The sequence below is a fragment of the Oncorhynchus masou genome, chromosome 23, assembly GCF_036934945.1.
Source record: "Oncorhynchus masou masou isolate Uvic2021 chromosome 23, UVic_Omas_1.1, whole genome shotgun sequence".
Lineage (NCBI taxonomy): Eukaryota > Metazoa > Chordata > Actinopteri > Salmoniformes > Salmonidae > Oncorhynchus > Oncorhynchus masou.
The window spans coordinates 16,059,995-16,068,918 of record NC_088234.1 but is presented as its reverse complement, the minus strand read 5'-3'; the positions used below and the strand labels follow the sequence as shown (position 1 = coordinate 16,068,918).

Below are 8,924 nucleotides of genomic sequence, written 5' to 3'. Positions count from 1 at the left end.
CAATGAGCTGTACTCCGCCATAAGCAAACCGGAAAACGCTCACACAGAGGCGCTCCTAGTGGCAGGGAACTTTAATGCAAGGAAACTTAAATCAGTCTTACCAAATTTCTATCAGCATGTTAAATGTGCAACCAGAGTGAAAAAAACTCTGGACCACCTTTACTCCACACACAGATGCACACAAAGCTCTCCCTCGCCCTCCATTTGGCAAATCTGACCATAATTCTGTTCTCCTGATTCCTTTTTACAAGCAAAAATTAAAGCAGGAAGCACCAGTGACTTGATCAATAAAAAAGTGGTCGGATGAAGTAGATGCTAAGCTACAGCACTGTTTTGCTATTACAGACTGGAATATGTTCCGGGATTCCTCCGATGGCATTGAGAAGTACACCACATCAGTCATTGGCTTCATCAATAAGTGCATTGATGACTTCATCCCCATGCATACCCCATCCAGAAACCATGGATTACAGGCAACATCCGCACTGAGCTAAAGGCTATATATATATATATAGACACAATATAGATAGGACAGATAATTCAAAACAAACTTCCTTTTGATTTATTTTTTGACTATCCTTTTTCCATGTATGAATCTGTTATTCAATGTGTGTCTATGGGATAATAGCAGTATATTTCATCCCAAAAAACGTTTCAATCTATGTTTTATTCCTACGGGATCGTAAATCTAATGGCTAAATAATCCTTGTTATTACCAAATAATTAAATATGTTAGATAAGTAGAAACCCAGCCCCGGGCCCTTAGACTCCAGGGGGTTAACTGACTTGCCTAGTTAAATAAAGGTTAAATAAAAAAATGTAATGCTTGGTGGGGTTGTGCAACGCAAATGACTATTACAAGCCTACATACAGAGTGGAATTCACAAATACAATAGGGAAAAAAATCTTAATATAAGGCCTACAGTCCGTGCTCCCAAATACTGGAAAAGGTGTGATTCATTAGGTTACATAATCACCACATTAACCCCACGCTGCTATAAACATAAATTATGCAATTATATGGCCATTAGATAACACACCGAATGGCATATTTATATAGTGGAATAAGCCTAAATCATATTTACTTTCTATTTTGCAGCTCAAGCGGTTATTCTATCCAATTTTCTTCTGTCTTTATAGCATCATTCTCACATAAGTAATTTGCTGAAGGCCCAAGCCAATACTACGCCATCTACTGGTATAACGTCGATATCGAATGCCGTTGTAAAACGAGCTCTGGACTTTTCTTTTGGAAATGAAACCTAAAGTTGCAAAGCAACTAACGTAGCCTAGAGTTGCTTGAGTGGCTAGCTAACTTCGACTAGCTACTTTCGGTTCATGTCCTTTGCAGATGCCACATTCCTGACTATAAAAAGATCTATAACCGAGTAAAGGGAGATGTAAAGTAAGATTTGAACGTGTAAATGTTAATTCATAGTCGTAACATAGGGTTTGTACGTTTACTGATCTACTTTAAGCGTTACGTTTCATGTTTCAACCATGGCGACCTAACAATTTACGTATAGACAATCAACTTACACCGGCTGAAAATACGCCTACCTGGAAGCCCGGGACATATTCATCGATTCCTCTCAATCGTGCCGCACGTCCACGGAAATTGATTTGGGATGGTCTGGACGGACTTAATCTGAACCAATAGTAGACGTATATATTTCCGGCCAACTCGAGGCCAGGGCGGACAATATCTAAAGTTCATCAAGTAAATCTGATTTAAAAAAAATAATAATAGGAATCGGTGTGTGCATGGGGATATGTTGGCAGCAGTGTAGTCTATATTCTCCTCGATCGACTAACTTGGTATTTCTATTAGGGTCAACGACAAATAATAGCCAGGCTACTTTATAATATGGACGTGTACAAATACCATGTTTTCTTCGAGTGCCAGACTCTGGACCCATCACAGAAAAATATGATACAAAGGTACTTTGGAATTAAACGTAAATCATTCTACAGTACTTTATCAATCTAAAAAAGAAGAAACATGTTGTTGTAATAACTTTTAAGATTAATTATTAACTTTAAAGATGTACCTAGAGTATACTACTTTAGAGATTATAGCACAACTCCTCTAGCCTATGTGGCCTTTAACTCTTCAAATCCTGGACTAAATGCTAAATGCTTACTTTTATTTATTTACTTATTTAACTAGGCAAGTCAGTTAAGAACAAATTATTATTTACGACGGCCTACACTACACTTACTAAATAGTAAAACGTGTTGTTATTATCATTGTTGGTATTGTTATTACTACAACTACATGACAACAACAACTCATTATGACTCTATCTCTTCCAGTCCAGGAGAGGGTACTTCAGAAACCTAATCATGTGTTGGAGATGCCTGGAGGTCCTCTCTTCCTCACTCTGAGAGGCAGCCAGGAGCCTCCACCCACAACAACCTCCCCAGTCAGCAGTCAGGTGAGGCCAGACTATACAGACACACCTATACAGTGAGTCACATATCACCATGAACACAATGCACTTTTGTTGTATTTGCACGGTTATCCCACACTTGGACGTTTGCCAGTTTGTGAGGTATAAATGTGTGGTTTTGTAATATTGCGGGAAGAGTCCTTTTAACTAAATGAAACCATGTTAAAGTAAACTGAAAAATACCAACCTAGTTGCTTTAATGTAGAATCATCAGATTTCCCACAATCAGCCGGATGGATTACCTTTTAATAATAAATCCATAAACCTACTTAAGTAGAAAAGTAATAAAAGTATTGTATTCATTATCACAGTGTAATTACCCTGCAAATACTTACTTGTAAGGCAATAAAGATAACCAAAGACAATAACCACCCGAGCCACTGCCTGTTCACCCCACTATCATCCAGAAGGCGAGGTCAGTACAGGTGCATCAAAGGAGGGGCAGAAAGAAGCTGTTCTTCAGTCTATCTCAATGCCATCAGACTGCTAAACAGCAATCACTAACTCAGAGAGGCTGCTGCCTACATGGAGACCCAATCACTGGCCACTTTAACAAATGGATCACTAGTCAGTTTAAACAATGCCTCTTTAATAATGTTGACATATCTTACATTACTCATCATATGTGTATATACTGTATTTTATACCATTTATTGCACCTTGCCTATGCCGCTCAGCCATCACTCATCCATATATTTATGTCCGTATTCTCATTCGCCCCTTTTAGATTTGTGTGTATTAGGTAGTTGTTGGGAAATTGTTAGATTACTTGTTAGATATTACTGCACTGTCGGAACAAGAAGCACAAGCATTTCACTACACTCTCATTAACATCTGCAAACCATGTGTATGTGACCAATACAATATGATTTGATTTGATTGTTTTCCAAATCTAGAGTCACCACTCCCTCCCGGTCGAGACATCTCCACCTGGTGGTCAAGAACATGTACTCCATCGTCTGAGCACAGGGAAGCAGGAGAAGATCAGCACCACCTGTCATCTGGGACAGGTCCAGCTCCTTCTTCTAGGTGAAGTGATAGAGAAGGATCTCGGGGAGATGGTTCCAGGGGTGAGGGTGACGCGCCTTGACTCAGCTCAGCTGGTCCTGCATGGCTACGCAAATGAAGTCCAGACAGCCAGTCAGTTGGTTACGGATAAGATCTCTTTGGTGCTGGAGCGGGTGGTGCCTGACGTGTCCCTCCACCTCCTGTCCTTCCTGAGGGATGAGTATGGGAGGCCTGGGAACCTGAGCAGTCTCCTGGGGTTGGGACTCCATGTGGAGGTAGAGCTGGGGGATACAGAGCTCTGTCTGTTCTCCCTCTCCTCTGGGAAACTGGAGCAGGCTGAGAAGGATCTGCTGGGGGAGTTTGGGGAGGAGAAGATTGACGTGCCCAACGATGCCCTTCTGGCTGAACTGAAATCTAAATTTGTGACGAAGGTGAAGGAGATGAACCAGAGCAGATGCAGGGTGGTGGCCAGGTATGGTCCTGGGTGTAGAGTGCTGCTGCTGGGCCACATGAAGGAGGTTCAGGAGCTGAGGGAGGAGATTGGGGTCTTTCTGATGGGCAGGTCCAGTGTAAGAGTCGTGAGACACCATCAACAGAATCAGGATGGCGTAGTCAGTGAAGCAGGAACCGGATCTATACAGGAGGAGATGGTCGCAGCCACCAGCTATCGCCTCCGTCTGGGACTGCAGGTAGTTGTTTGTCAAGGTGACATCACCAAGGAACAGGCGGATGTGCTGGTGAACGCAGCCAATGAGGACCTGGATCATGCTGAGGGTGTGGCTGCAGCTCTGAGCCGGGCGGGGGGGCCTGAGGTACAGCGGGCCAGCAGGGATCTGGTTAGGCAGATAGGGAGAGTGCCCACAGGTACAGTGGTAGAGACTACAGGAGGGAAGTTGCCTTGTAAGATGCTGCTGCATGCAGTGGGACCAGTAGGGGGCAGCGTAGGTAGGAATGAGCGCCCTCTGCTGGAGAAGACAGTAAAGGCAGTCCTGGATCTGGCAGAGACCATGGAACTCCAGACCCTGGCCATGCCCTGCATCAGCTCGGGGATATTGGGCGTTCCTCTGAAGGTGTGTTCTGAGGCCATAGTCTCTGCAGTGAGGGACTTTGGGAGGAAACAGCACATCCTTACCAAGGTCACTCTGATTGATGTGAGTGGAGAGGCAGTGAAAGCCATGCAGGAGGCCTGTGATAGGCTGTTACAGGGGAAGAGGGAGTTTCCTGGGTGGGATGTAGAGTCCAGCACCACCACTACCACTACACATGCTCCTCAGAGAGACACCACTGCTGCCTCCACCAGGGGACCAGCTGCTCCAGAGGTCTGTGTCCAGGTGGAGATCATCCAGGGAACCATAGAGAAACAGGAGGTGAGAGAGAGACACACTGACATGGCTGCAGCCTTGATTCAACAACATTCTGTGAATTAGGTTGACTTCATACTGACTCAATGTTCTCTCTTTTTTCCATCTCTTTTTCTCTGAAGGTGGATGCCCTGGTGTCCCCCATGCTTGGCAGTGACCCTCTCTCTTCCCGTGTTGGTAATGCGTTGTTGGAGGCAGCTGGACCAGGGCTGATGAAAGCGTTTGCGAGGAAATCAGGGGGACGGACTGCACCTGGTAACAACGTCCTGGTGGAGGGACTGTCTGGTCTCAGCTCTGGCCGTGTCTTCTTTCTCAGCTGTGCACACTGGGACAACAACCCCCAAGGACCAGCAGTACAGGTGGGTCTTGTGTGTGTGTGTGTGTGTGTGTGCTGTAACCTTTGAACCTCCATTAACACTTGACCTCTGGTCCTCTCTCAGGCTCTGAGGCAGGGTGTGAGGAAAATTTTGACCTCTTGTGAGAACCGGGGCTTCCGTTCCGTTGCCTTCCCTTTAGTTGGAACTGGTGTGGTTCTCCAGTTCCCTGACAATGTGGTAACACAGGTTCTGCTAGAAGAGATCCGTACGTATGAGCAGAACCGAGCGAGCAGAACCCCCTTCCTTGTCCGCATCATTGTCCATCCAAATGACAGAGATTCTACCAAGGTGAGCAGAGACCTTTGAAAAAAGGCTTACTCAATGCATTGGGGGAAAAATCCTTTAACTTCACTGTTTCAGCCAAGCCATTCAATAATACTGTCATATATCCATAATTATAGATTTTTTCAATAATAACAGTTACAGTCCTTCATTGCAGTTGTATTGTTTGTTCTTATCTACAGGCTTTTCAGACTGCCCAGAATGCTTTGCATCTCAGAGGGTTCGTATTAGGCACTCGGCCAGAGCAAGGTGAGTTACAACACTTCACCCCCACCTTTAAATCAAATACATTATTACTATATGATTGATCCATTTCAAGTTATAATTCTGAACCCTCCCTATAGACATCAGGATTGTGCTGCTGGGGAAAACCGGAGGAGGTAAAAGCAGTGCTGGAAACACCATCTTCGGGCAAGATGATGTGTTCCTCTCAGACAGTTCCTCCACCTCCTCAACACAGAAATGTAAAGCTCATACCGAGAACATCAAAGGGAGAAACATCACCCTGATTGACACACCTGGATTCTTTGACACTGACATCCCTGAAGAGGAGCTGAAACCTAAAATAGTTAAATGTATAACAGAGTGTGCTCCAGGGCCGCATGCCTTTCTCATTGTACTGAAAGTTGAACGGTACACAGTCCACGAGAACGAAGCTGTAGCGAAAATCGAGACATATTTTTCCCCAGAGGCCTTCAAATATGCTACAGTCCTCTTCACTCATGGTGACCAGCTCAATGGTTTGACCATTGAGAAGTTTGTCCAACAGAATGATGAACTGAACAAGCTTGTGGAGAAATGTGGAGGCCGCTGTCACGTCATCGACAACAAATACTGGAACACCAATCAGCAGGGTCAGTACAGCAACCAGTACCAAGTAGCAGAGTTACTCAACACCATAGAGAAGATGGTGAGAGATAACGGAGGAGGGTTCTACACCAACGAGATGCTCCAAGAGGCAGAGAGATTAATACAAGCAGAGATAGAGAGTCTTCGGAAGGAGTTAAAAGGCCAGATGTCAGAGGAAGAGATGAGAAAACAAGCCAAGAAAAGAGCGAGGAAGAAACTCCTGATCAAATGGTCAGGGATAGCAACAGGTGCAGTGGTAGGAGCTCTACTTGGGGTGGCACTGGTGATAATGATTCCACTCTCACTCGCTACACAACCATTGATCAATTTAGTCAAAGGTCATATAGCAGCTTCAATGACAATAGGGCCAGCGGCTGTGGCGGAGGTAGCAGGACCAGTACTAGAGTCAGGGGTGGGAGTGGGTTCAGGGATAGGTGCAGGGGTAGGCATAGCTGCAGGAGTTGTCGTTGGGATGGCAGCAGCAGCAGGAGGAGTAAGAGGAGGAATAGTAGGAGCTACTGCAGCAGAGGAGGCAGAGACAGTACAGGAGGCAGCAGAGGAAGCAGCCAATGCTGTCTTCGAGGATGCTAAGGGTCTTTATCACAAAGCAGAAAACATTTTCACACGTTTCAGTAAATCTAAATAGATGATATATCCCTGAAACCATTGATTGATGGCAACATGTGTCTCAACATCTGACTAATAACTATGTAGACACCAGTCAGTTCTACCACTGTAGAATAGCTGCTTGTCAAAATGTTTAAAAATATATATATTTTGCATTTTTATAGTTTCGTAAAAATCAAGGGATATATATTGCAAATAGTAATGTGGCCATGCTGAAAATGTTCCAGCTGGTTATTGACATTCAAAAGGCTGATTTTTATAGTTCGAGGAATATAATTGAACTTAATATGATTTTTTTTCCATGTCGGATCGTGTTCGCATATGAAGTGGCTATATGTTGGGAGTAAAAATGAAAATGTCAAACAATACCTATAGAGTTATATGGTTAGAACCTTAGAATGTCTTAGAAATCAAAACGTATATGGGCTGCATGATGCAACTATAGGCAATTGATGATTTTAGAAAGTCGCAAAAAAACTTGCCGCTTTGTTCCTTGCCTGATCACATTTTCTCCCATCAGACTAATCTCAGTTTAATCTGTCTTTACCCAAATGTAAAATTACTTTAGATTTAGAATAGCTCTTTATCAATTGGGCAGGAACAGGGCAGGGGGGAAATAAATGTAATCTGTATGCACTCGAATAGCGAATGGGGGCCACTTCCTGCTATTCCGGTTATTTCACTCCACACAACAACCACTGTTTGAGTGGCATGCAGCCTCTTTCTGCACGACAGGTGATATTCTGCCCAAACTCTGAATACTAGTGGTGAGATATTCTGTAGCTCATCGTAATGCGTAAGCCTATTAATTATGAAGAAAGAGGGAAAAACGATTACTGGGATATTCCCTTTAATTGTTGGCTAACTCTGAATTTGAATAGGATAGACCAGTTATGTACATCTGTTTTAAAATGCTACATAATATGTGGTAGGCTATGTATAACAGCACAATCATTATTTTAATTCACTTTTTTTCAGGCTTGGGCTCAGATATAGGCTTATATGTATGCATAAGCTCTAATAGCATAAGGTTGTTTAATTAGTCATCACCTTAGATAGCGCTGTCCATTTCATTGTGTTAGGCTTTGAAACAACATCCATGTTTTCCATTCAGTTTCAACCTGTCATTTAACTTCTTTCTTCAAAGTGATCAATCACAGTGAGATGAGTTTTAAAAGCTGTGGGATTCTGTGTTTTACATTATAGCCATTACCATATATATGATTAAATATTATCTGATGTTGGCTGTGTGAGGTATCTGCATTTGTGCACTTGAGCATCATCATGAGATTAAACAACTGCTTGCTACATCTACTTGCCTGTTTGTGTGTGTGTGACAAGAACTGAGTAACATGGTGTGACCTGCATGTTGCAAAACTGTAGATAACAGCCCAGCAGATGCTTTGTCCTTGTGTTTGTATGTGACAATATTGAGCACATGGTGTGACTTGCTGTATCTTACAAAGTTGTGGTTAATCAGGCATAGGGAGGGGTGGTCATCATGAGGTTTAACTGAGATGGAAAAATACTGAACTACACAATAGCAGGAACTGAGCAACTGTTATAACTAGGCTGCGATACCAGAACAGTAGGAATCTATACATCGACGAAGGGAGGACTCCAAGAAGCGCCAAGAGGCGGGGACCAGCCTGAGTGCCTGCGATGGGCTGAGCAAGTCTAAACCACGCTCAGTCTCTACTGTGATAGGCCAACAGACAGGTTGGAACTATGTCTATCACAGTATAAGAACAGCTGTTTACGTACATCCTGTCAGCTTCCTGTTCTGCCCTGCGTGGTATTACAGTGAGCCCGTATATACAAAAGTTGCATTTGCCATTTATTGCTTAGCTAATAAAAGTACATAGAGTACAATCAGTGACTCAGTGTTATAACTTGTTCTCATACCAGATTCAAATTGACGCAACCCTAACAAAGCACATACTGTTTTGATGATGTGTTTGATGTGA

General features: G+C 43.4%; 1 protein-coding gene across 3 annotated transcripts; it reads left to right on the top strand.

Annotated features, from left to right (window-relative positions):
* The first annotated feature begins 575 nt into the window (after nt 1-575).
* On the top strand, nt 576-8,267 carry LOC135510413 (uncharacterized). 3 transcript variants are annotated; one of them, XM_064931305.1, is made up of 7 exons: nt 576-1,405; nt 2,317-2,438; nt 3,350-4,828; nt 4,945-5,181; nt 5,263-5,487; nt 5,664-5,730; nt 5,826-8,267. In XM_064931305.1, the coding sequence occupies exons 2-7, from the start codon at nt 2,358-2,360 to the stop codon at nt 6,974-6,976; spliced, it is 3,240 nt and encodes a 1,079-aa protein (XP_064787377.1). In that variant the 5' UTR covers nt 576-1,405; nt 2,317-2,357; the 3' UTR covers nt 6,977-8,267. The 3 variants fall into 3 exon arrangements, with proteins under 3 accessions (XP_064787377.1, XP_064787376.1, XP_064787375.1); XM_064931304.1 differs by lacking the exon at nt 576-1,405 and adding an exon at nt 1,643-1,720; XM_064931303.1 differs by lacking the exon at nt 576-1,405 and adding an exon at nt 1,852-1,941.
* Nucleotides 8,268-8,924: the final 657 nt, after the last annotated feature.

Bases quoted from the DNA above. Each gene is read 5' to 3' on its own strand.
- LOC135510413 (XM_064931305.1), top strand. From the start codon at position 2,358: ATGCCTGGAGGTCCTCTCTTCCTCACTCTGAGAGGCAGCCAGGAGCCT. The intron at 2,439-3,349 runs GTGAGGCCAGAC...TTCCAAATCTAG, and splicing joins CCTCCCCAGTCAGCAGTCAG to AGTCACCACTCCCTCCCGGT. The intron at 5,182-5,262 runs GTGGGTCTTGTG...GTCCTCTCTCAG, and splicing joins CCCAAGGACCAGCAGTACAG to GCTCTGAGGCAGGGTGTGAG.